At 57.0% G+C, this 25,548-nt stretch overlaps 1 protein-coding gene across 7 annotated transcripts in view; it reads right to left on the bottom strand.

The window, feature by feature from the left end:
- Window positions 1-3,872: 3,872 nt before the first annotated feature.
- Window positions 3,873-25,548, bottom strand: part of MROH2A (maestro heat like repeat family member 2A) — a 44,559-nt gene continuing 22,883 nt past the window's right edge. For 3 of the 7 annotated variants that reach the window (XM_042995717.1, XM_042995720.1, XM_042995719.1), the window contains 24 exons: window positions 24,744-24,863; window positions 24,366-24,488; window positions 23,206-23,358; window positions 21,947-22,069; window positions 20,934-21,013; window positions 19,378-19,486; window positions 18,484-18,579; window positions 15,853-15,957; window positions 15,043-15,166; window positions 14,350-14,468; window positions 13,347-13,499; window positions 12,782-12,936; window positions 10,657-10,816; window positions 10,384-10,577; window positions 9,900-10,037; window positions 9,688-9,802; window positions 8,263-8,409; window positions 7,932-8,114; window positions 7,322-7,477; window positions 6,670-6,858; window positions 5,761-5,892; window positions 5,011-5,113; window positions 4,688-4,753; window positions 3,873-4,098 (listed from right to left, as the gene is read on the bottom strand). In XM_042995717.1, coding sequence (XP_042851651.1) covers window positions 3,977-4,098; window positions 4,688-4,753; window positions 5,011-5,113; window positions 5,761-5,892; window positions 6,670-6,858; window positions 7,322-7,477; window positions 7,932-8,114; window positions 8,263-8,409; window positions 9,688-9,802; window positions 9,900-10,037; window positions 10,384-10,577; window positions 10,657-10,816; window positions 12,782-12,936; window positions 13,347-13,499; window positions 14,350-14,468; window positions 15,043-15,166; window positions 15,853-15,957; window positions 18,484-18,579; window positions 19,378-19,486; window positions 20,934-21,013; window positions 21,947-22,069; window positions 23,206-23,358; window positions 24,366-24,488; window positions 24,744-24,863 — 3,165 coding nt within the window. In that variant the 3' untranslated portion in view covers window positions 3,873-3,976. Of the gene's footprint in view, window positions 4,099-4,687; window positions 4,754-5,010; window positions 5,114-5,760; window positions 5,893-6,030; window positions 6,144-6,669; window positions 6,859-7,321; window positions 7,478-7,931; window positions 8,115-8,262; window positions 8,410-9,687; window positions 9,803-9,899; window positions 10,038-10,383; window positions 10,578-10,656; window positions 10,817-12,781; window positions 12,937-13,346; window positions 13,500-14,349; window positions 14,469-15,042; window positions 15,167-15,852; window positions 15,958-18,483; window positions 18,580-19,377; window positions 19,487-20,933; window positions 21,014-21,946; window positions 22,070-23,205; window positions 23,359-24,365; window positions 24,489-24,743; window positions 24,864-25,548 lie in introns of those variants that run through there. The other 4 variants (XM_042995718.1, XM_042995721.1, XM_042995723.1 and 1 more) reach the window with 4 other exon arrangements.

Raw genomic sequence — 25,548 nt, 5'->3', positions numbered from 1 at the left:
ATGGCCCTCGCGGAAAGAGCTGCCACGGTTTAGGTTCAGAACCAGGGACCTGCTCTCTCCCGTATTAGGAGGGAGCAAGTTGAAAGTAACTCACCCATGACAGGCCATTCCTAACCTCTTCATGTCTTTAGCCGAAAACGTGCTGTTCTCAGTCCCGGGATTCTTGCCGCCACAGGGCTCCCCTCGTGGCTCGTGGTTCTCGTTGCCACTGCTTATAATAGGGTACCACGGTGACTTTTTATTTATTTATTTATTTTTTTTTTTAATTTTTTTTTTCAACGTTTATTTTATTTTTGGGACAGAGAGAGACAGAGCATGAACGGGGGAGGGACAGAGAGAGAGGGAGACACAGAATCGGAAACAGGCTCCAGGCTCCGAGCCATCAGCCCAGAGCCCGACGCGGGGCTCGAACTCACGGACCGCGAGATCGTGACCTGGCTGAAGTCGGACGCTTAACCGACTGCGCCACCCAGGTGCCCCACCACGGTGACTTTTTAAATAAAATATTTCACACGTTCAGAAAACAGTGACAGCCAGTGTGCCAGCCCACGTATTGCCGTGTGTTGTGGATTTCTTGCTTTAACTACAGAGTCAGAGGGGCGCCTGGGTGGCTCAGTCAGTGAAGCGTCCCACTTCGGCTCAGGTCATGATCTCATGGTCCGTGAGTTCGAGCCCCGCGTCAGGCTCTGTGCTGACAGCTCGGAGCCTGGAGCCTGCTTCGGATTCTGTGTCTCCCTCTCTCTCTGCCCCTTCCCCCCCACACTCTCCCTCTCTCTCTCTGAAAAATGAATAAGCCTTAAAAAAATTTTTTTAAATAGAAAGTCAGAAATGTTAAATTTTGCACACCTTTCCTTCCCATCCCCTTCTCCTGATACTGATATGTGCCCCTTTCCGCCTACACCTTCATGCTGGGACCACATTACCCGAGTGTAGGAATTAGCTCAGGCCGCCTTAACAGAATCCCACTGACCAGGGACCTTACACAGCAGAAACTTACTTCCCACGGTTCTGGAGGCTGGGAGTCAGAGATCCGAGCCCCGGACAGTCTGCTCTGCTGAGGGCCCTCAGCCCGGTGTCTCTTCTTAAAAGGGCACTAATCCCTTCGTGCAGGCCCCACCCTGGTGACCTCCTCTAAACCGAATCACCTCCCGGAGGCCCCACCTCGGATTCCATCACACTGAGGTTAGGACCTCCATATGTGGATTTGGGGGTTCACGTTCAGTCCAGAGCCGTGGGAACCAGAAGGGCTGTGCCGCTCGCAGCGGAGAACATTCCGAGAGCCTTACCCCTCACGGGCAGCTCACTCTTCTCGGCACAGGCTGGCAAGGGGCCGCTGGCCCAGGCACCAACAAGGCTGGGGTGGCCCCTGCAGTTCCAGACCTTTCCCTTGTGTTCCTAAGAAGAGCACAACCCAGTCTCTGCTCTTTGTCGGGAAAAAATACCCTTAGCCTAAACGTGCCTTGTCCACACCACCGCCCCCTCCAAGCCCCGCCCCCTCCCCCCCCCCCCCCCACGCCTCCTGCCTCATCCGTAGTAGGCCTGTGTTGTTGTCTCTGGCCAGGCCAGGCCCGGCTGCTGCAGAGACTGGGAAACAGGGGGTTTGATTATCATCTACAGGAAGAAGGCAAGGGGGAAGAGATTGGGCATGGGTCTTAGCTAATTATTACTATTTTTTTTTTGAGAGAGAGAGAATCTCAAGCAGGTTCCATGCCCAGCACAGAGCCCGACACAGGGCTCGATCTCACGAACCATGAGATCACGACCTAAGCCGAAGTCAAGAGTTGGACGCTTAATCGACTGAGCCACCCGGGTGCCAGGGGTCTTAGCTAATTTATGGGATCCGCCAATGAAGGAGCCCATAGGCTATATGTGAGGTGGTCTGTGTCTTCAACGTGCACACAGTTTAGTACTGCTCGCATTCTGCAACTTGGTTTCACAAGAGGTGTTTGCACTTGACGGGAGGTGATAGGTGCGGGTGTCTCGTATCTCAAGAGTTCAGGTGGCTGGTTTCCCCCCCACCCCGTCCTGCTGGATGTCTAAGGACACACGCACAGCCGTGATGCGTGCGTGCATGGGCTCACCTGTGGCTTACGTCTAGAGGTCGTGGACAGGTGTTTTCAGCTTCCCTAATTATTGCCAAATCGCTTTCCCAAACGGTTATTTCAGTTTGCGCTCTGGCGATAGGAGAGGTCCCACCTCCCACATTATTGCCACCAGTCAGTGCCACTTGGGGGGTGTGAGACGTATCGCAGTTTGCATTTCAGGGGTCCTGGCTTTCCAAGCGTCCCCTCAGGCCTCTCTTGTTAACTGGCTTTGTTTCTTACCGATGTAGGATATGTTCTGGATGCCCGTCCAATTATATGAACCAATCTCGTTTATATAAACTGCAAGTGATTTGTCATTTAACACAGATCTATCTGTGATTTGTCATTTAACTTTATGGCATTTTATTGCCCAGAAGTTACATGTTAACAGAATCGGATAGCTTAATCCTTTATTTTTTTCTGGCCTTTGCTGTTACCTTTTAAAGAAAACCTACTCTCAGGATAAAAAATACTCTATCGGTGGGGCACCTGGCTGGTACAGTTGGTGGAGCATGTGACTCTTGATCTCAGGGTTGTGAGTTCGAGCCCCACATTGGGTGTAGAGTTTACTTAAAAATAAAATCCTTTGGGGGCACCTGGGTGGCTCAGTCGGTTAGGCGTCCGACTTCGGCTCAGGTCACGATCTCGCGGTTCGTGAGTTCAAGCCCTGCATCAGGCTCTGTGCTGACAGCTCGGAGCCTGGAGCCTGCTTCCGATTCTGTGTCTCCTCTCTCTGCTCCTCCCCCACTCACACTCTGTCTCTCTCAAAAATAAAACATTAAAAAAAAATTTTTTTTTAAGAAAATATTTTTAAAAAACACTCTATTGTCTTGCGTCTTTGCGTTCCAAATTTAGGCCTATAAGCCGTCTGGAAATGTTCTGCACAGGCATGAAGGGGATTGAAGACTGTTGTCCACACCTGTGGCCCTTTCCTCCGTGCCTGTAGTGAATGGCTTGTCTGTTCCCGCCTGTGTCTGAAAATACCCTCACTATCCCACGGGAGCCACAAAACAGTGGGGAAACCAGTGGGGTCCCGGGAAGCCTGTGGCGCAGCGACGATGATGCGTTGCGCTGTCCAGCAGCCCCCTCCCACCGAGGGGCCCGGGGTGGCGACTGCCTTTGAGAGTCCCGCCGTTACCTGCTCAGGAGGCAACCACAGACTACTCTGTTGACGGCCTAAGTGCAGGGAACCTTCCCTGCCCGCCTCCCCTGTCCCCTGCCTGTTGCTTGGACATGACCTTCATTTATTTCCCCTTCTTGCCCCTCAACCGGGTTCTGTTCCAGGCTTTGCCGGGTCCCTGCCCCAGCCTGTCCCATCCGGCCCCACGATGGGAAGAGTGAGGACAGGCCTGGTGTTGTGTCGCTTCCTGGAGACATCCCCCATCGTCCCCAGGCTGGTGGGCACTCCCCCCTCCCACCCACCCCTGCGCCACTGGGGCACTTCCACCCTCCTTCTTCGGATGTGTATCACAGTCCCCGGCAGAGATGCCTCTTTTCCCTTCAAGGGTGGGGTCCTGGGGGGCAGGGGCCAGACGGCCGCCTGCCTCCCCTCACTTCCCGGCACAGCGCCTGGCAGGGGACACACCATCAGCGTGGGGGGCACAAACGTGGATTCAGACCCTCACACGATCCGGGGAAAGCGGAAGTAAAACGACCCCATTGGAAGTAAATCCTCCCTTTGCCCCACTGCCTGGGCTCAGGGACGTTGTCACCTTCCAAGTCAGGAATCCGTACTCCAAACGGCAATGGAGGCTTATTTTCCAAGGGAAGGAAAGAAAGGGACACTGATTATTTTAGAACGATGCTTTTCGTACAAACTAAATTAAAAAGTGGCTTGCACGGCTGTGGTTCGGCACTCTGAAGAGGCAGCCTGCGCTTTGCGTTCGGACCATCTAGCAAATTCCTTCGGGAGAAGCCAAAAGCTGGTGCTGACAGCAAGTATCCAAGACTTTGAGGGTCTCCAGGGCTGCCCTCCGGACCCCAGGATCCAAGTCCAACTGCAGCTCCTGGAGAGCTGAGAGTGGGCACAAACAGGAGAGTCGGGACCCCGCTCGGCCGTGCCCTCTGCCACGGGCAGTGGAGCTGGTAGGAGGTCCCGAAGCCGCTTGTGCGGCTAGGGGCTCACACAGGCTGCAGAAGCAGAACCCTTTGTACTTGAGATCAGAAGACGGCAGGGGATCTGCGTCTACACACACACGCACACACACACCCCATCTCAGCCTTCTGTTACTTCTCTAACAGGGACAGAAAGATCGCCCACAGAAGTCGCATGCGGTGTAGGGATTCAGTTGAGGGATTCAGGGTGGAAACATCTCGTAGACATTCGTGATGGGGAGGCGGGCAGAAGGCCCAAAGAAATGAGCGAAAGACCTCCCGGGTCAAATCGTTTTCTTCCAGAAAGCCCCCTGCAGGCTCGTCCATCTCTGTGCACCCTGATTGCACGCCCCCGTCCCTCAACCCCGCCAAAGACAAAAACAAAAAAAAGAAAAGAAAAGAAAAAAACAAAAAGACAACAAAGGGTGTGCTGGCTCTTCCCCAGGCCCTTTCTCTAAATTCCCCGAATGAGGCCGAGGACTCCGTAGAATTGGGTCTTCTCTACTTACAATTCCGTAGTGCCGGAAAGTCCAGTTTCTTCAGGTGATGTGCAGGCATCTGCTGCATAATAATTCCTAAAACGAGAGCCAGCGAGATGCTCATCACACAAATATTAGGCCAGTGGGAGATTCCGTTTGACCTTAGGAGGTATCTGTTTAGGCTTCCGCTGAAGATGCCTAGCTGAGAATCAGGCAGGTGTGCAGCTGGGTGTGACAGGACACGTGCCGGGGGGCTTCCGCCTGAGTCTGGCCCCTCCTCGGCCACCTCCCGCTCCAGGCCTGGGTGTGGCCCTCAAGGTCCCTCCTGCATCTGGAGACACCTGCTCGCTCACCTGCCAGGTCGCACGCAGCAGTTCTGATCCTGGGCAAGTTACTATTAACGTAGGTCATCGTTTCTAGCAAGAAGCTATAGAGAACAGCAGGCTTTTTCTGAGTCTGCAAATAGACACAGGATGGACAGAGCCATGGAGGATGAGGCCTTAGAGATGGGCTGCTCACAGAGCGGGTTCCCATCTGTCTGATGCGGGAGGGTCTGCCCAGAGAGGGCAAGTGCACATCCCAGCATCGCACAGCGAATTATTAGCTGGGCAACTTAGGGACTTTCAGCCCCCTGTTACCTTCTGTCTGACCCAGAGAGGAGATCACATTGGCCTTTAGACTCTGCGGCTGTCCCATACCATAGCCACTGGCCACACGTGGCCCTTGAGCACTCGAAACGTGACTGGTCTGAATTAAGTGCCAGGTGCCTCCTGCATTTTGAAGACAGTACCCCCCAAACTGGAACATACCCCGTTAATAATTGGCACATCGATTGCATGTTGACATGACAATGGTTTGGATCTACTGGGTCAGATAAAATCTATGATTGTTTGGTTTCCCCTCTTTCTCTTCTCTTAACATGGCTACTAGAAAACGTGGGGGCATGCGGCTTGCGTTCTCTCTCTGTCGGACCGCGCTGGCCTTGACGCTTCACGCCAGGAAGGTGAGCACATGGTCACGGGAGAGAGGTCTATGGCAGCCGTGACCCAGAGCCCCAGGCCCCGGGCGGCCCTCCAACAGGCCCACGCCCTCAGCCTCCTCACCGGGATGGAGCACAGCATCATCTGGAAAACAGTCATCTCCTCGGCCGCACTGGTGTTACTTCGGCCCGGGCTGTTCTCCAGGGCCTTCCAGCCCCAGAAGTGCACACACTGAAACATGGTGGTCTTGCAGGCCTGGAGGGGCACAGGGCGGGGGATGGCAGGGAGGGCGCCAGGCAGACCGAGGGGGTTCACACGGTCTGGGGGTAGGGGTGGGGATGGCAGGGCTGGCGTTCCGTCGAGAAGCCAGGGGGCAGCCCCGGGGAAGTGTACCTGTGACCGGAGCCCCGCCAGCTACGCAGCCCTCTTGTCCCTCAGTCAGCAACCTCCGTGCCCTCAGCAGCCCTGCCCAGGACCTGCCCCTCTGGGAGATTGGGGTCAGGGGCCTGGCAGGGACAGATAGGACCGGGGTGAGCTTTCTCACTCCCAGACCTTCCCTGAGCACTGCAGCAACCGGGCCCCCCGGCCTCCGGCCTCCGGCAGGGTTAGTTCACGGGAGGATAGGCTAGGAGACTGGGCAGGGGAGTGTGGAGAGGGGTTGGGGTACCTATTCGCCAGGGACACGCGTGGCAACCGTGTGCCCGGAACCAGCCCAGGCCTTTGCCTCCCTTGTGGCCTCCCCAGCCCCCACCCCTCTTTGCCGTTCTTTCATTAAACCCTCTCGGCCGCCTTCCCAGGCGTTCCTTCCCTGAGGCTCACCCCGCGGGACAGCTGCTGATACAAGGTGAAAGAACAGTGAGAGCCACTGATGGATTTGTGAGGAGAGAGTCTCTGAGGGCTGAGAACTCATGGGCTGGGTCACCAGAGTCCCCGAGGCCGAGCAGGAGTCAGGAGTGCCCCACAGGATGCCCCTCAGCAACCCATAGGTGCCGCCAGCCCACCCCACCCCGCGTGGACACCCGCAACGCTCACCAGGGCGGGACTCCCGGGACCCCGGAACTGGAGACTGAGGCAGTAGTGGAGCGTGAGCTGCTGAGTGCCCCACAGCTCTCGGGGAGGGGACAGAACTGCCCCTAATCTCAGCCCCCTCTCCCTGGCCCCCTGCCCCAGTCCACACAGGAAGACGTGTGGAGAGAGAAGGCAGAGGTCAGGGTCACGGACCTGCACGGGGTGAGGGGAGGCGGTCGGACAGGCAGGAGCTGTGGGTCTCCCCTGCCCTCCCCACGCCCGAACTGGGGGAAGAACCGGGCCCCCCGAGAGGGAGGGGAAACGGGCCACTGAGGAGGGATTTAAGGCAAGTCTGGAGCGTGAGCGGGTCATAACACCCAAGGGTGATGATGGCAAGCTGTGGAATCCGCTGGAAGGAAAAGGAGGCTGGGCAGAGGGTGCCTGCAGGCCGTGACTGGGGGAGAAGACCGCCGGGCCGTGTTCCCCACAGCGCCGAGATGCCTCAGTAGGCCGGTTGGCGGGTCAGCCGGCCGGACCCCCTCCCCAGCCCCGCGTGAGGAACGGGGCCGACCAAGAGGGACGTGGGCAGAGGCTGAGCCCGCAGACCCGCCTACGTTCTCCTTCGGGGACCAGAGGTCCCCACACTCTGGGCCACAAAGAGGAGGGCGCGACTCACCTGGGCTGCCTCGGAGCAGGGGTCCCGGCAGTGCAGCATGAGGGGAATCCAGGCTTTTTTCACTTCCTCCTTGAAGAAGTGTTTCTTAGAGATCCTGACCAGCTTTGCCAGCTTCCCAAACAGGACGAAGGCTTTTAAACGCAGCAGCTCACTCTCCTGTGGTCGACATGTACAGACGAGTCCTGAAATTCAGGACACAAGAAGCCCAACGAAACCCCAGCCACCTGCCTCTCCGTGGACCCTTTGGGCTGCCTCGGCCCCCGCAAAGGCTTCTGGATCATTCCCTCAGGATGGAGGCCCTCCGCCCGCCACCACCCAGGTGCCCGGAGAGCTTCTGCAGGCTGCGAGGCATTAGGAGGAGAGGCTCACACCCTACGCGCAGGGGAGGGGTCCCACGAGTCCTAGAACAAGAGGTTTTGTTTTCCTTTTGTGGGACCCCAGGATCGGCTAACGGATGCGTGGGCACCAAGTCAGACCTGAGGCCCCTCCTGTCCCAGAGCACGTCTTTTGTCCTTTCTTACGGGGATAAGAGGTGCTCGCCCGTGTGTGTGGGCACGTGGGAAGCCCCCAGCGAGGGCCGGGACCGAGTAAGGCCACGATCTGGACTCACGTTGTCGAAGAAGGCCCTGCACCGCTCGGAGATGATGCCGAACGAGGACCCGACGTCGCCCTCCCGGAGCTCAGCCAGGATCTTGGCCAGGGCCTCCATGCCCTCGGAGGTCACACTGGTGACCACGGGCTCCCGCAGGGAGCCCAGGCACTTCTCCAGTAACAGCTTCCGGTACTGCCTCACCTGGGGTGCGGGTGGGGGAGGGGGCCACGGGGAGCTTCAGTCCCCACCTGGTTCACCTCCCCCATCGGCCAGAACACGCCAGCCCCGGGCCCTCAGCCCCCCCAGGCCCTGCACCCTGGGCCCCTGAGCTCAGGGTCGGGCGCAGGACCTTCTTGGGGGCACCCAGGGCCATGTTGCCCAGGGCACGCAGGGAGAGCACCCTCAAGGCCTCGTCCTCCTGGTCCACGCCCTTCTCCAGCATCAACACCGTGGGCTTCAGCAGCTTCTCCTGGTACAGAACTGGGTCGCCCATGAGCTAGAAGAGAGAACTTTCTACAGTCACCGCCCATATAGGCCCCTTTCTCAGCCTCGGGATGGGACGTGTGATTAGACCCAGTGCACAGAATGGTCTCTGCGAAGAGGAGAGGATTCGGAGCCCCAGCTCCCCCGGACCAGCTCTGGGCTCCTCCGCCGGCCGGCTGGGGCCCCCGGCAAGTCACTTAACTCCTCTGAGCCTCCGTGGCCTCGCCTGTAAGAAGGGGCTGACACCAGTACCTGCCTCACAGGATGGTCGGGAGGCTTCATGGAGAAATACACGGGAAAAACCTCGTACGTTGTGACCTTACGTTCATTCAGTTACCCTGACAAAGCAGCCACCGTGTCCAAGAGCCGTGCCTGCTGGGCCTGGACAGGAGTGCACGAGGAGCGTGAACTTCACTCATCCGGGAGTCCGAGAGTCACAAGGGGCCCAGCGCTCAAAATGCCAGGACTCCGGCCAACGGGGACCCCTCTGACGTGTGTGTGCACGCGCACACGTACGCACACATGAATGTGTTTTCGATAAACCTAAAGGGGCGCCTGGGTGGTTTAGTCGGTTTAGCGTCCAACTGCGGCTCAGGTCATGATCTCAGCGTTCGTGAGGTCAAGCCCCGCGTCGGGCTCCGTGCTGACGGCTCGGAGCCCGGAGCCTGCTTCGGGTCCTGTGTCTCCCTCTCGCTCTGCCCCTCCCCCACCTCTCAAAAATAAACACTAAAAAATTTTTTAAAAATAAACCTAAAGAAAACGAAACACCGAACTGGTGACTCCAAAATGGGAAATGTGCTATCCAGCCTTTTACAGAAAAAGGTTGCCAGTGCTGCCCTAGGTGATGTTGGGCTCCTAAAAGCATGTTGGGCATCATGCAGCCAGCACAATTTCTCCTAAAAGTTTTCTGGCCAATTCCCTCAGGCCCCCGAAAGTGCCCCAACTGCACAGAAGGGGAACTGGGCCCCAGCGGCCATCCCACCCTTCCCCGGTCTTCCTGCCTGGCAAAGCCCCGCTGACCCCTCGAGACCTTCCTGCGAGGCCTCCCCCAGCACCATCGACCCTGGCGAGAGCCGAGGTGCCCTCATCCGGGCCCCTGGGTGTTGCCGGCGCTCAGCACAGCACGCCTCACTTAGATGCGCACCCCGGATCGTGTGACGAACCGGTGAACGAACACATCCCCTGACTCAGATGCCCCTCAGAGCCTGGGCTCTTGCCCCGGAGAGGGGCTGGGGGGGCACCCCCCAGCCCCCACCCCAGCCCACCCGGCCCTCCGCGCCCTGAGCCTCACTTCCACGCAGACCGCCGTGCTGCTGATGCGACAGCTGAGGACATCCGAGTCCATGCCCCTGAGCACCAGCTCTGACAGCCGCTGCCTGTAGCCCTCCATGTTCCGCATGCAGAACCTGCGGGGGGGACAGGGCCAGGGGGCCGGGAGGGCTGCTCGGCCGCTGCCCCGTGGAGCCGCTCCCACTGCCCGGCACGGGGAGCCCGGATGCCCACCTGGCCAGCAGGCCCGCGCCCTGCAGGAACGTGGAGCTAGTCTCCAGGAGGCTCCACACGCCCTGCTCCTCCAGCGTGCGGACCAGCTGCTCGCTGCTGAGTCTTCCGAACAGAAGCTGCATGGACTCGATCGTGATCCTGGAGGAAGGCGGGGCTACGTCTCGACAAAGCTCCCCCCGGGCGCCCCCAGGCACTGAACCCGGCTCAGAGAAGAGGGCGTCCCGCTGTCCGCCGGGCCGAGCTCAAGGGGCTAAGGGCGATCACGTGGCAGAGTGGGTCCTCGAACAGCGAAAACCACACCGTGCCGGACTCGTGTGAGGGAGGGTTGTGGGATCTGCTTCCGGAAGCTTCTCCCCATCAGGAGAGGACAACGAGGCCTCTTGGTGGAGGTGACTCTTGGGATCCGTGACTTCCCAGAGGCGGCGTCCAGCTCGGGCCCACGGCTTTGCCCGCCATACCCACCCACCCCCGCCCTCGAGAGCACCTCTGCAGATTGATCTCCTCGGGCAGGGTCCCCACGTGGACGAGTCTCCACGTCTTGAGGACGGGCGACACAGCCTCTGGCCCCTGGCTGCCGCTGAGCTGCAGCAGGAGGGTGTAGATGAGGTCGGGGAAGAGGTCCAGGACCCTGTCGTCCATATCCATCTTCTGGATGAGGAGGTGAATGGTGCACAGGGTCTGCAGAGACAAGGGCTGAGGCGTCAGGGCTCCTACTCTGAGCCCCCAAGGAGCCCCGGGGCCCGCCCCTGTGACTCACCATCAGAGGGTCCACCGCGGCCAGGCGCCAGATGTCAGCTTTGGAGGTGGCATTGGCCCTGGGGGTGAACCTCGCCTGCAGCCGGCCCATCAGCCCATGGAGCATCGTTCGGGCAAAGGGCACGTTCTCGGCCACGGCCAGCCACACCTCCGTCAGGTGGCTAACCAAAGACAAGAGACGAGGACCGTGGGTCTCCCGCCTCGTACCCTGGCAGCTAAGAGCCCCTTTGGACCCTCAGGCGAGCCCCTGAGTAGGGGTCAGACTCCGGAGGCTGAACATCAGGGAGGTGGAGTGAGCTGCCTAAAGGTTGCATAACTAGAACCCAGGTCCGTGACTCCACACGCTGCTATCTTTCTCTGCCACGCCCTCCCCCTCGCCCCGGGAAACTGCGGCCCCACCACTAGGTGACCTTAGAGGCACCTGCCAGGCCTCCTCTCCGATGATTTTATAGGTACGTCCAGCAACAGCTGCCAAGGACCCAATCTGTCGGGTCCTAAGCAGCTTGCAGATATCACGGCGCCTCCTGCTCCCAACACGCCTTTGAGGACGATGTTTTCATGTCCGTAGCGCACAGAAGGGGGCAGGAGGCCTGCAGAGGCCAAGTAGCCTGCCAGACTGCATTTGAAGCAGCTCCCCGCCCCCCAAGTCCAAGCCTGTGGCTCTGCCGAGAAGGGAAGGTCCCCAGGATAGTGTTAACGGGCCGGGTGTGCACAGGTCCAGGGGAGCGAGGGCCTGGGGGGGCTCTAAAAGGGCCAAAGCGGCAAGTCCGCCAAGATCCAACGGAACAAGGAGAGGCGGACACGGCCCGTGTGAATCCACAAAGCCAATCACACGCGTGCGGGAGGTGGGCTTGGGAGGGCACACGACCCGGTGCCCGGTGGCGGGAACAGAACGGAGGCACGGGCACGTGGGCTCATCAGCAACCACTTCTCATACAGGAGACGTCGGGGTGTAAGGAGACAAGAAAGCAGGACCTCACCCTACGACGGCAAGAAACAACCGCGTGAGCCTGAGGGACGACCTGGGTTCCGGAAAATCTCAGCCTGGCCGCCACCCCGTGAGACCCTGAACACAGTCCCCAGCTCTGCCGTCCCCAGATTCTTGACCGTGGAAACTGAGATAATAACAGGGGTTGTTCTGAGCTTCCAAGGTGGGGACAGTTTGTTACACAGCGATAGCTCACCAGTATAGTGAAAGCCAGCGTGACCCGGGCCGCCGAGATCGCCAGCCCGACGGAGGCCACACAGGGGCCTGCACTGCACGCCCCCCGCACTCGGCACTGCTCCAAAAGCCACCGCCCCCATCAAATCAAGCAATCCGCACTGCCCTCCGCCCACAGCACAACCAGGCCTGCCTTTCGCCCGGGCCAGCCCTTGAGGTTCTGGATCTGAGGCCTCTCTGTTCATGTGACAGCTTGCTGGGTGACACCTGTCCCCTCTCCCTCCACCAACGGTCTCCAGGCCTGTCTTTGCTCTGCAGCCTTGGCTGCTCTGGGGGCAGCGCCCACCCCTTTCTGGGTTGTGCCCAGGGAACCCCGGTACCATCGCAAACACACGCCCCCGGTCGGGTGAGACGCTGCCAGCTGCCTGTGTGACACGGTGAGAGAGACACGGGGACTCAGCAGTCCATGAGGATAACACCGGGCAGCAGGGGGTCACGAGGCCACCTGAGGGGCATGAGGTCCTGCCAGGTCATCCGTTGGGCACCTGGACATCCCCTCTCAGGGCAGCACTTGGAAGGACAGAGGGACAGGGTGGAGCCCCTCTGAGGCCCGCCCGGGCCTTGGTGGCCACGTCCTCAGGCATGTCCTAGAGCGGCCCAAACTCAGAGGGCGCCCAGAGTTCTGTTCTCCACAGAGAAGGAAAGGGCTGCTGTGGGCAGGGTCCAGAGGGGACGCCTGAGAAACTGCGGGGTCTGGACTCCAGCTCCGTAGGACGGACCTGTGACCCTGGGGCTCTAAGTCCATGGTCCTCAGAGGCCACGCCTCCCGCAGGAGAGGCAGGGAGAGCGTCTGACCCAGCCCAGGGTCAGACATGGCACCACTCAAGGCCCCGTCCTGAGATACGTCGGTGGTGGCGAGGTGGGCATGGCCCGGGGGGTGTGGCTCCCTGTCCGGGGCGCCCACCTCTCCATGGGCAGGGGCTGCCTCAGGAGCGATGTGAGGACCGTCTCCTGGTGGTAGTGTGCCAGCAGGAGGATGCCCTCGATGAGGAGACGCCGCACTTCCGGGTGGTCCGCCACGGGCAGGTGGACCAAGATGGCACCCAGGATCTCAGCCACCTGGGGAGGGGCGGGGCATCACCGGCACAGCCTGGGCCCCCCCCCCCCCGGCGTCTGCCCTCCCCCACCGCACACCCCTCCTCCAGGGACTCTTGCCCAACTGGACAGCGGGCAGGTCAAACCACCAGCTCATCTTTTGGTCTCTTCCTGGAATTTATCATGTCTTCTATGTAGGGGTCAGTATGCTCGGGGAGAGAGAGCCACGGGCGTCTGGCCCACTGGCCACTTACTAACCGGGCTACCTTCAGCATGTCTCTTTCTCATTCTAGAACTCTACTGTCTCCTCCTCTTTACAACCAAGGGTTTGGGGAGGCCTTCTCAGAGAGTGCGGCCGGGCCCTTACGTGTCCCTCTAGCCTAGGCGCCCCCGGCAGCCCCAGGCCTCAGGTGGCCCAGCCATAGCTCTGCTACCTTGTCCTCTAGCTCCTTGGTCCGCCTCTGGAGGAAGGTGCCTATCCAGGTGACGGAGGCCTTGTCATGCCACAGGTCCATGGCCCCGATGTTCTCACAAAGCTTCTGGATGAGCGAGACCACCTCGTCACAGTTAAATTGCATGCAAACCACCTAGGACCAGAGCACAGCCCTCCTGGGGTTCAACAACAAAGTTTCAGGCCAACGTCCTGCCCCCACTTGTCATCACCGACACCCCCCTCTTCCCCCCCGACACCGCAGCCCCAGCCCAGGCCCCGGTCATCCCTCAAAACATCGCCAGGGCCTCCTACCCGTCTCCCTGCCCGGCATCTCACCGGCCCCCTCACCAGCCTGCTCGGGATGTTACTCCCCCACCTCAAAGACTCACAGCTCAGCCCACCTTTCACAGGCTTCTTCTGGCAGGTTCCCCAACCTCTCCCACACCTCACCTAGCCGACGCCGCCCACCCCACCCGAACTCTGCTCAGGAAGCTTCACCCGAATGTTGCCCATGTTTCCTTCCCTCAAGCTGTGTCCTGAGCCCTGGCGCCCCGTGACTTCATCCTGCCTCCCCCCACAGGCCCCCTGCTCCAGAAAGCCACCTCGGCCCCCTGAGGTGGAAGTGACCCCGCCCCTCTGCAGCTCTGAGAGTTTGGGGGTCTAGTGTGCCCATGGGCCAACACCGCTGTGCGGGATCCCGAGTTTAATTCTTCCTGGGGCCCCTCCACCCTCAGTGCAGCACATCATAGGCATGGAGACGAGGTAGGTGGGGACTGTGGGACTGTTAAGTACCTATCACGTGCCAGGCATCACAGCGGGGAACTTACATATCGCACACCGTTTAGATACAGAGGCCGTGGGTTGGACCAAAAGCCATGGGGACTGTGATCCCCTGGAGGAGGATGAAGCCTGTGTGGCCAGGCTGAGCAAGGTCCCAGGCCTCAGACATGGTCCGGGCACTGGAGTCCAGCCCAGGAGCCCACACGACCCTCCCAGCGTGTCACCTTGGCGATTCTGGAAGATGCACTGAAAATCTCCTCCATGTCCAAGCCCTGGAGATCCTCCTTACATTTTGCAAGCTTCAATTCCTCGGAAGGGCCCCACAAAGAGCAGGTCTGGCTTGCTGCGGGGAACACAATTTTAGACACGATCGGAAGGACAAAGGACCCACCCACAGGCCACGTCAAAATGGCTTCCTGCCCTGGCCCATGGGGTTGGGGTTAGGGGCTCCCTGGCTCTGAGGGCCTGGACCACCGCCCGGCATCTGAACATCCCGTCTCTTCTTGCCTTTGCTTTCATTGTCCTGTCTCCCCACACCGCCTCTGCACAAAGCTCAAATGCCTGCTTTCTGGGAGGCCACCAGCTAGTGAGCCAGAGGCAGAGTCTTCCCTTCTGAAGGTCACCACCCCGCATGTGCCCCTGAGGTCATGTCTGGCCGCTTCTGCTGTGTCCTTGGTATCTTTGAGCTGTCGTTTTCCCAGTGAGGCCCCTTAATACCCAGGACATGACCTCGGTGAGTTGTGCCAAACCAGGGAGCCTCTCCCTCCAGAAACTTCCATGGCCTCTCAGCAAGCTCTGCATCCCCTCCATTACCTCTGCTGGTCACCCTTGTTTGTCTATACAGAGAGGCCATGCTCCCCTAGGATAGTCCCACAGCTGACACCCCTCCCAGCCTCGATGTCCTCATGTCTCCGTACCATGAAGATCCAGCAGGCTGGACAGGACATCCATCGAGGCCATGCGGGTTCTTGTGTGTGAGTCACAGGTGCGAGGGGCAATGAGTCCAACCAGCGTGCCAAACTGCCCCAGCTTCAGGGGGATCTGAGGGACAGGAGACCTCAAGGCTCACACCCTCTGTCCATCCATGCACACCAGGGGCTGCCCAGGGGTGGCATAACGGGCAACCAGAGAGGGTGAGCCCTGCTCGAAGGTACCCCAGCGGGGCCCCTGGAGGCAGAGCAGCCAGGATGTGAGGGTTCTGGCTCAGGACCTGCCCCTCCGGCTGCAGGCCCAGGCTCTATATCAGGGCACCTGCCTTGTTCCTGTAACTGAAACCTGGGTTCAAATGTGAACTCCCCCCCCCCCCCCCGCCGCCCCGCCAACCTAGCTGTGTGGCCTGGGCAGGCTGCTTAGCCTGGTGCCCTCGTGTTCCTCGTCTAACGGAGCCTCCCGTTTCAGGGGATGTTGTGAGAATTATGTCAGAAAATCCAAGCGATGCCTTCTGCACAGCGTGTGGCCTCAAACCTAGCATGAGGGTAGGCCCCGGCCTTGCTTTCGCAAGTTCGAGCCCGGCGTCAGGCTCCATGCTGACAGTGCAGAGCCCGCTTGGGATTCTCCCTCTCCCTCTCTCTCTCTCTCTCTCTGCCCCTCCTGCACTCTCTCTGTCTCTCTCAAAATAAATAAATAAACTTAAAAAATGAAGTGTTCCCTCTCCTCAGGGATCGAGACGGGAACTTTGCTGTGGGTGCCAGAGAAGCAGGCTGGGGGATCAGTGCCCCGGGACTCACGCAGACACCGACGCTCTGCACGTGGATCTGCAGGAGATGGAGATGGAGGTTCATGGCCTTCTCCCGCTCCCCTTCTCTCTCCGACAAGATCCACTTTTCCAGGAGCTGTGGGTAGAGCCCAGAACACAGAAGGGGACATTAAAATCCCAAGGCCAGCCTTTCCCAGCTGGCTATTGCCCGCCTCGTCTCTCCCACTCAAGACTCTGACTTCCAGAGGTGTTGGGTGGTTCTGGATACTTCTGCCTCTCCTTCCGGGCACCCCTGCAAGGGAGATGCGGCCGTGGACAGAGAGTCCACAGTCCCCAGGTATCCTCACCAAGATGGCGCCCGGCTGATGTGTTCGGCCTCGTTCCAAATGTTTGCCTGCAGGTGAAGGAGGCGGGATCGTCGCCCACCTTGCACCCCAGGGCCTTAATGTTCACACATGCAGTAGCAGTAGCAGTGCATGAGGCCAAACTACTACAACTCGGAGGAGAAATACATCGATGGTGAGATTCAGAGACCTCAGTACCTCTTTCCTAGAAACTGAGGAACAAGAAGATGGAAAATCGGGAAGGAAAGAGAAAACTTGAACAACACTACCAACCAGCTTGGTCTAACTGATGTTTAGGAACACTCCACCCAACACAATATACAGGTGCACACAGAGCCCTCACCAAGATAGACCATACTGTGCAACAAAATAAGTCTCGGTTGATTTAAAAGGATTTGGGGCACCTGGATGGCTCCGTGGGTTGAGCAACTGACTTCGGCTCAGGTCATGATCTCGCAGTCAGTGGGTTCGAGTCCCGCCTCTGGCTCTGTGCTGACAGCTCAGGGCCTGGAGCCTGCCTCGGATTCTGTGTCTCCCTCTCTCTCTGACCCTGCCCCACTCACCCTCTGTCTCTCTCTCTCTCTCTCTCAAAAATAAATAAACATAAAAAAAAATTTTAAAGGATTCAAATTATACAAAGTATGTCTTCAGACCACAACGGATTTAAATTAGGAATCAAAAACAGGAAGATCTCTGGAAAGTCTTCCAACATTTGGGAAGTTCTAAATAACCCCTGGGTCAAAGAAAAAATTAAAAGAGAAATTAAAATGTATTTTTAACTGAAACAAATGGGAACACAACGTATGAATATTTGTAAAATGCAGCAACAAAGAACAAAGTCAGTGCCTCATACTATCTGATCTTGTTCATAAGACTTATTATAACTAACATTACAGTAATCAAGATAGGATGACATTGGTGTAAAGACAGACAAATACATCAATGGAGCAGAACAGGTACCAGATACAGACCCACACATACATGGCCAATTGATTTTTGACAAAGATGCAAAGATAATTCAATGGACAAAAATCTTTCCAACAAATGGTTCTGGAACAACTGGTTATCTGTGTGTAAGCAAGCAAACAAACAATTTTTTTAATGTTTATTTACTTGTTTTTAGAAAGAGCATGCATGCATGTGAGCGCAAGCAGGGGAGGGACAGAGAGAGACGGGGAGAGAGAGAGACAGAGACAGAGACAGAGAGAGAGAGAGAGAGAGAATCCCAAGCAGGCTCCATGCAGAGTTTGACTTGGGGCTTGATCTCACAATGCCATGAGATCATGACCTGAGCTGAAATCAAGAGTCAGACACTTAGCCGACTGAGCCACCCAGAGGCCCCCAAACAAATTTTGATCCATACCTCACACCATATACAAAACCTAACTCCAAATGTTTCATAGACTTAATTATAAAACTGGAAACTACAAACTTCTAAAAGAAAGTCTTTGTGAGCTTAGGTTAGGCACAGACTTCTTAGATATAACACCAAAACCATGATCCATTAAAGAAAACAAATGATAAATTAGATTTCATCAACATTTTAAAGCTTCTGTTCTTCAAAAGACACTATGAAATCAATGAAAAATACATCACAGACTGGGGGGAAATATGTATAAATCACATATCTTATAAGGACTTGCTTTCAGAATATATAAAACCTCTGAAAACTCAATAAGAAAGCAAACAACCCAATTAAAAAAAAAACAAGCCAGTGCCCTTCAAAAATGCCAATATTATGAAAGATAAAGAAAGACTGAGGAATTTTTCCAGATTAAAGGAGATTAAAGAGACATGGCAGCTAAACACATTGGGTAATCCCGTTTAGAGCCTAGATGGGGGAAACACCTATTGGGGATACTATTGGGACAATTTGTGAAATTTCAGTATTGGCCATCGATTAGAATACAGCATGGTATCATCAACATCAAACCTCATGATTTTTATCATTGTACCCTTGTTATATAAGAGGGCATTCTTGTCCTTGATGTTTGCAAGTAACTCTCCATGGTTCAAAAAGTGTGTGTGTGTGTGTGTGTGTGTGTGTGTGTGTGTACAACAAGAAAGATAAGGGAAGAGAAAGAGAGATAAAGAAAATGTGACAACTGTTAAGAACTGTGAATCAAGGTGTGAAGGGTATACAGGAGTTCTTTGTACTGTTTTTGCAACTTTTCAGCAAATCTGAAATTTTATCAAAATACAGTTACCGAAACAATTTTTTAACACATACCCCTGTTTTCCATAGAACCTCGCCCTCAGACCAGCTTTCTGGGGGGCGTGGCCATCCCTGGCTCTTGGCCCTCCACCAAGGAACTCACGTGCACCATTTCCTGCAGCCCTTTGGGGTCCAGCTGCCTCTGCATGAGGCCCTCCATCAGGTGTTCCAGGGCCTGAAGCGCATTTGCGTACAGGGTCTATGGCCAAGAGAGAAGAGCACTGGGCAGCAATGAGGGAGTGTGCACAGCCACCCACCAGGACTCTGCAAGGACCCGTGCCAGGGCTGGGAAGTATGAAATGATCTGAAAACCACCCCTTTACCTCTGCTTAGACTGGGTTCTTTACACCCAAATTCTCATGTGACACACAAGACCACCTCTGAAGAGGAACCCATTTTCCAAAGGAGGAAACTGAACTCCCAGAATCCAGTTCTTCTGACTCCCCATCCAGGACCAGGACTTTGAGGCAGAAATGGCTACCTGTCCACAAAAGATTTGTCCTCCTTCTCCACCTTGTTGCTGGGAAACAGCCATCCAGTCAGGAACTACATTTCCCAGCACCCCTTGCATCTAGGCATAGCCATGTGACTGAGTTCTGGCCAATGAGAAGCGGGCAGAGTGGCTTATACATCCTCGACACGCTTTCTCGTTCTCTCTTCCTCTACTGGATGTCAGTACCCACGGAGACCTTGGGCCACGCATGGAAGAGAGTGGGGCCTCTGCCAGCCTCGGTTCCTGAATAACTGCACACAGCAGCTCCCTCTCCACCCCCACTGCCGGCTGGACTTGAGTGTGAAATAAATCTTCTTGTTAAATCATGGAGACTTCAGGGTTTAGCTGTTACAGCAGCTAGCATTACTTTATACTAACTAATAGAGCCTACTGCACTTTGCTGCACTCACAGGTGGTTGAGGATGGTGGGCTCTCAGCACTGCCCAAGGTATTGGAAACTTCTAAGACCTGACCCAGAAAATGAGGTGGCCCAGAGGGACCTACCTGAATGGACTCATTGTCCTCTAGTGGAGGTTGAAGAGAAATGACAGAGTGAATACTGATATCCATCAGTTCATTGTTTTCCTCTGTGGAGTAGAAAGGCTTCAGACAGCTAAGGGAAGAAGAAGTGGACAAGAGGGGTGGTCAGAGGGGGACTGAGACCCAGCCGCCCCACTGCTCAGTCCAGGGCGCAGAGGCATGTCACAGAACGAGGGAGAGACCAGCTTCCTCGGTTGAGGGTGCAGGCATGCGTCCCTCCCCAGGTGCCCTGGCTTCACCCGGTCGCCAGTATCCAGTGACTGTGTCTGCGATCGATGGGGAGACCCGGGGACCCAAGGCCAGCTCTCTTTCTTGTTGCCTGCTCTCAGCCTCTCCCTCTCCTGCTCAGAAATATTCCACTGCTACTCCCTGGCCTTGACCATGGACTCTGCCTCAGAGGCTGGCCCTGGCCCAAGGGCTTTCAAGCGGAATACCTGCACCGGCAGCAGAAACATTACCTTGGTGCTTCTTAGAAATGCAAATTCTCTGGCCCTACCCCAGAGCTACTGAATCAAAAACTCTGGAGAGGAGCCCAGCCGGCTGAGCTTTAGTGAATTCTCAGGGGTGGTAGCTGGCTGCCCGATGGGCGCCCTTCTCCTACCCCTTCATCAATAGTTCCCAAGCCTAGGTGCTCACTAGCATTACTTGGAGAAGCTCTGAGGTACCCAAGGGCCACAACCAGGCTCTAGGGATCCTTATTTAAAGGTCTGAGGTGGGGCCAGGATATCGGTATTGTTCACAGGTCCCCAGCTGGCTCTATTGTGCCTCCCTGGTTGGGAGCCGCCATGCCATTTTAACTTTAAACTACTGCCCCCCAAAGGGGTCCTATATTTCACCCTGCCGGGACCTCCAGCTCCTACCCAGATCGTCTTCTTTTGTGTAAGCCCAGGTCAAAAGCCAGATGCCAATGCCTTCTGATCTCCCCTGTTGTATCAACAGAATTGCATCCTGTTCATAGCCCTTTCTTCTTCTGGCCTCAGATTTTTTTTTTTTTTTTTTTTTGTTATTGCTGTTCACCCACAAATACTCAGCTCTGACCCATGATTCCTTCTGCATGTGTTCATCTTACCTCCGAGTCCCCAAAGACATGTGTGTGAAATTTATTTCAAATCTGCCTACGTGCTGCCACTTCAGGCAACAGGTGGTTATGAGACTAAACACTGCATCTGCCCCGACGGGTGCAGAATTCCCAGAGGCCACCCGGCCACTCTAACCACTGATGTTCCATAACTTCTTCCTCTTCCCTACTTCCCCACCAGTGAATGGACGGCTCCAGGAGGGCAAACCTCAGGTATTATATTACTTTGTATTAACTGCATCAGTACCGTATCAATAAATGAATTCCTTGACCCCACCCAACCCAACTAGATGGCCCAGCGCCCCAGGGCTGCTGCCCGAGACCCCTGCTGCAGAGGCAGGGAGGCAAAGTGGGTGTGGCCCCCCAAGGAACACTGAGGGGTGGTCTTGGACTTTGCCTCTCCCCACGGAGACACCCGGGCCGGAACAGGGGCCCAGCTCACCTCAGGTGCGAGAGGGCCTCTATCGCCATGGTCCGCACAGGAGAAACCAGGCTGTCGGTGGGTTCCGCCTTGATGGTGGCCTGCCCGGCACAGCAGGGCGGTGAATGAGCCACCCAGAGCCCACCAGAGAGGACAGTGAGTGTGGGGGGCTAGTGTCCAAGGCCTGGCACTTTGTGGGGTGCGGACACCCATACCACGTTCGCTCTTTTCAGGATCACGTGGCCTTTTAGCATTTTCGGGGAGGCAGCAAAATCTGGTGTGAGAAGCAGGGGGGCTCCAGACAGACCGGAGCTTCTCGCTCAGGCCCGCCACCTGCTCGCCGTGCGTCCCTGGGCAAACTGCCTCCCCCGCCTGAGCCGTCACGTGTAAAACAGTGCCCGGCTAGCGTGAAATGACACGCGGACCGCTGCCGGCCCAGAGCGGGAGCAGGCGTGCTCATTTCCTTCTCGGGGCCTCCTGTTCCACCCCACGTCACTTCCCTCGGGCACAGCTTCCAAAGCAGCTGCGGTGCTTTCCAGGGGCCCAGGGCATCGTGAGGGAGTGGGGAGGTCTGGGGCTGAAGGGCTGTGGCTCCCACAACTCTATCAGCCTCTGTCGCGGCTTCTTGCCTTTAGGCAGTTGACATTTTCTAGATCTTACTGAAGTTCTGTGCAAAAAAAAGAGCTTTAAGACCTGCCTGCGGCCGAATCTAGGTTCCCCCTGTGGAGAAACACACGGGGCCACCACGGGGCAGACCCGGGGGCCCTCTGTCTCCCGGCCTGGAACCAGCCGCTTCCGGGCACCACAGGCTCCCTGGCCATCAAACCCTTTGTCAGATAGACAGATATGGTACTCGGAACTCCTACGGTTGGCTGGGAGCGGAACTGAGACGGGGAGGGGCTTCAGTGACCCCCACGGCCCCCTTGTCCCTCAGATGCCCTCGGGGACTCTGAAAACCTCTGAGCGAGGAGAAGCCGGTCAGCAGTCAGACCCCAAAACCACCCGGGAGCAAGGACGCCTCTCACCCGACTTACTATTATAATGCCAGTGAGGCTCATCTTTTGGGCAAATTCAAAGTCCTCCAGCTCCTTGATGTTCCCGATGGCATCGGTGACCTGCACCACACTCTTCAGGAAGGCCATTTTGAGACAGATGTCCTGCGCCCAGACCAAGAAGAAGGAAAGGAGGTAGCACGTCGGGAGTGAGCCCAAAGACTCAGGCTGCCCAAGCCACAGCTCTCATAAGGACCCCGCCACGGCATGAGGGCACTCCTTCCTCTGCACCAAGTAAGAGGCAGAGTCAAGGGCACCCCGAGAGATGGCAGGCCTCGTTCTGTCCCTCGGCCGCCTTGCCCGAGCTTCTGCCACAAGGCCAGGGTGCCAGCCGGACAAGGCACAGCGTTCTGAAAACGCCACCTCCCTCAACCCCCCTAAGAACAGCAATGCCGGTCAGCTCACACCATTCACCGGCCAGGGGCACCGTGCCCTGCGTGTCGCCCAAGAGATAGCGTAAGTTGAGATAAAAATCGTTTTCGCCTTTACGGCATGGGCAAGCCTTGAGGACCTGAGGCTAAGTGAGATAAGCCAGCCACAAAAAGGCAACCTGTGTGTGAGATCCCAGTCAAACGCGACGCTTGTGGGTGTCACTTCAGAGAGACGGAGAGTGGGACGGGCGTTGCCAGGGGCTGGGGAGAGGGGACGTGGGCACGTGTTCAGCGGGCCCAGAGTGGCCGTTTTACGGGACAAAGAACTCTGGAGAGGGCTGGTGGACTCGGCTGCACAATGATGTGAATGTACTTAACGCCCCCCAACTGCACACCTTAAAAATGATGACGATGGCAAATTGTCTGTTATGCGTATCTTGCCACAACTTCAGAAACAATAACGAAATAGCTTTTGCTCCCTTCTGTGCTTCCCCCACCTTGCCATTCCAAGAAAGTAGCGAGCCTCTCTACATCCCTGAAGACCCCACTCCTTGTCTTGGGTCAGATGCCGGGAGGGGAGGGGGCAGAGGCGAGGGCTGAGGGAGAGAGTGAGGCCGGGAAGAGGGGGCACCTGTCCCGTGACTTCCGGGACCCATAACCACCCACTTGGCACTGCGGTGGGGAAGGCTGTCCCCCACCTCCCCCTGGAGCCGAGAACACCCAGTTTGAAAAAATGAGCTTCCCCAAAGCTGGGTGTCAGGTGAGACTCCTGGTGCCTACTTGGGGTGGGGGGCGGGGTGCTCAGATTACAAGGCAGGTGGCTCTCTGCCAGCCCTGCTCTGGGTGGGGGGTGCGGCCTCCCGGGGTTACCTGGCAGCTGCTGGAGAAGTGGTGAATGATCTTAGCGGTGATGGGGGTGTCCACGTGGGTGAGGAGCATCTGGGGATGGCAGTACGAGGCCACGCAGCTGTACATGACCATGAGGGCGCCCTTCACCGTCTCCCGCCTCCAGGGATGGTCCTTCTGCGAGCCCAGCCAGAAGAGGAAGAACACCGGCGGGGGGGGGGGGCGGGGAGGGGAGGAGAGGGGGTGTCGGGGTTCAATGGCCACCCCAGCTGCATGTGGACAGTCTCCAGTCACATGACCAAAGGAGCCACTGAGTCAGCAGAAGGCACTTCCACTGATATCTTGAACCGCTCATTCATTCACTCATCCGTTCAACACACCTTACTGAGCTCCTACTCCTTGCCAGGCCCTGCTCTGGGCCAGGGGCTGTCGTGATGCCGGGATGAGGTGCTACAGGCCACCGAACCCACCACGGAGGGCGCGCAGGGCTGCCCGTGCCCTGCCAGGCCTCAGATACGAATCCACATCTCAGATCCCGCTTTGTGGAGAAGCTGGGGCAGGAGCCTGGGATGCTCCTGATTGTCTCCATCCAAACTACCAGACGCCCGGGGCGAGGGTCCTGGGTCAAGGCCAAAGCCTGAGGCATCGGTGACTCTGGACGGTACCCCACTGGGGCCTCAGCCAACCTGTGACCCTGCAGCAGAGGGGCCCCCTCGGGCGGTCGGCCCACAGGCTCCCTTGGCCTGGCTCCTGGCTTCTCGGCTCAGTGGCCGTCTGCATGCTTTTGGACAAGCTTCAGTGCTCTCTCCTATATGACGGCGGGCATGATCGCCCTGCACCCCAGTGCCATTGACCCGTGGAAAGTACCTATACTGAGTGCTACCTGAGCAGCCTCTTCAGGTCCAGTGGGTGTGGGTGAGGCCTGGGACTCTGAATTCCCATCAGCACCCAGTGCTGCTCTGCGGAGCCCCCGGTGGGCTAGCGCTCCTTTGTAATATCTGGGCCCTGAAAGGACGCACCCTGAAAAGCTTTGTTGGGGGGAGGCCTCCGGATCTCAGTCATTTCGGGGACAGGTGATACCGGGGGGAGTTTGCTACTGAGATCTAGCAGGTACCTTGGCTGGTGCTGAAAGCACTGGTCTATGCGACCCCCAGAGACTTGACTGTAGAGCGAGGGTGTCTTACCCGCCAAGCCCCGATCTGCCAGGACTGTTCCGACTCCTGGATCCTCTCCTCAAAGTCATGGAGCACATTCAGCACTGTCTTCACCTGGCCACGGGCACACAGGCCAAAGCACAGAATCACGCCCTGCGGGCAGACACAGCCAGCGGGGATGAGGGCAGCGGGCAGCGGCCAGAGGAGGAGCCCCCCACACGTACACACACACACAAGCACACGCATGGACGCCCCTATGCACACACAGAGACACACACACACACACACACACACCAGTACACATATGCATGCATGCTCATGCACACACAAGCTTTCACGCATGTGCCCATATCCCCGAGGGACCAGAGGGGTCTGGTGGATGGGGGTGGGGCCGCAGGGCACCCTCACCTCCCTGTCAAAGTCGTTGCCATAGTCTGTCTTGTACAGCAGCTCCAGCAGCAATGTCTCTACCTTGTCGGCCTCCAGGCCTGTGGCCAGTGTGAAACCCAGGGCCCGATACAGAAAGCCCTGGAAAGGCACAGGAACAGAGGGAGCTTCGAGCCTCTCTACTCCACCCTCCAGGGGTTACTGCCGTGGAGAGTTCCCTACGTAACACTCTAGATTTCTTTCTCTAATGCACAGATATCTATGCATTTCGTACATTCTTTGAAATAAGCATCGAGGTTATTCTGGAGCGTCGGACTGTTTGAGGGCAAGCGTATTATAAATAGCGGGGACCAAATTTCCCTCCTATGGAAGTCGAACCAGTTTCAACTCACACTAACCAATCTAAGAACACCGATTTCCCCACATTCCTCTGTCACACAGGACGTTACCAGTGAGAGGCAGACCATCCACGTTTTCTTGCATTTCTTTGATTATTAGCCGTGCTGATCACCTTTGCACATTCTCACGATCCAGTCCCTGAATCCCTGTCTGTATTCTTTCCCCCTGTCTTGGTGGCTCATTTCTCCTGTTTTCTCTTTTATTTGTAAGAGTTTTGTGTGTGTGCTTGGAAAAGTAACAAAAACAAACACGCATTATTTCATTTAACCCACACAGCATCTCTAGACTGTAAATGCAGTTGCTGTTCGGGGAGATGAAAAACCAGGTGGGGAGGGGTACAACCAGGATATAAAATCAAGCCTGGTCTGGGGCGTCTGGGGCACTCAGTCGGTTAAGCATCTGAATTCGGCTCAGGTCATGATCTCGC

This window comes from Panthera tigris, chromosome C1 (genome assembly GCF_018350195.1).
Source record: "Panthera tigris isolate Pti1 chromosome C1, P.tigris_Pti1_mat1.1, whole genome shotgun sequence".
NCBI lineage: Eukaryota > Metazoa > Chordata > Mammalia > Carnivora > Felidae > Panthera > Panthera tigris.
Note: the sequence above shows the minus strand (reverse complement) of the source record. Positions and strands in the feature narration are given on the sequence as shown.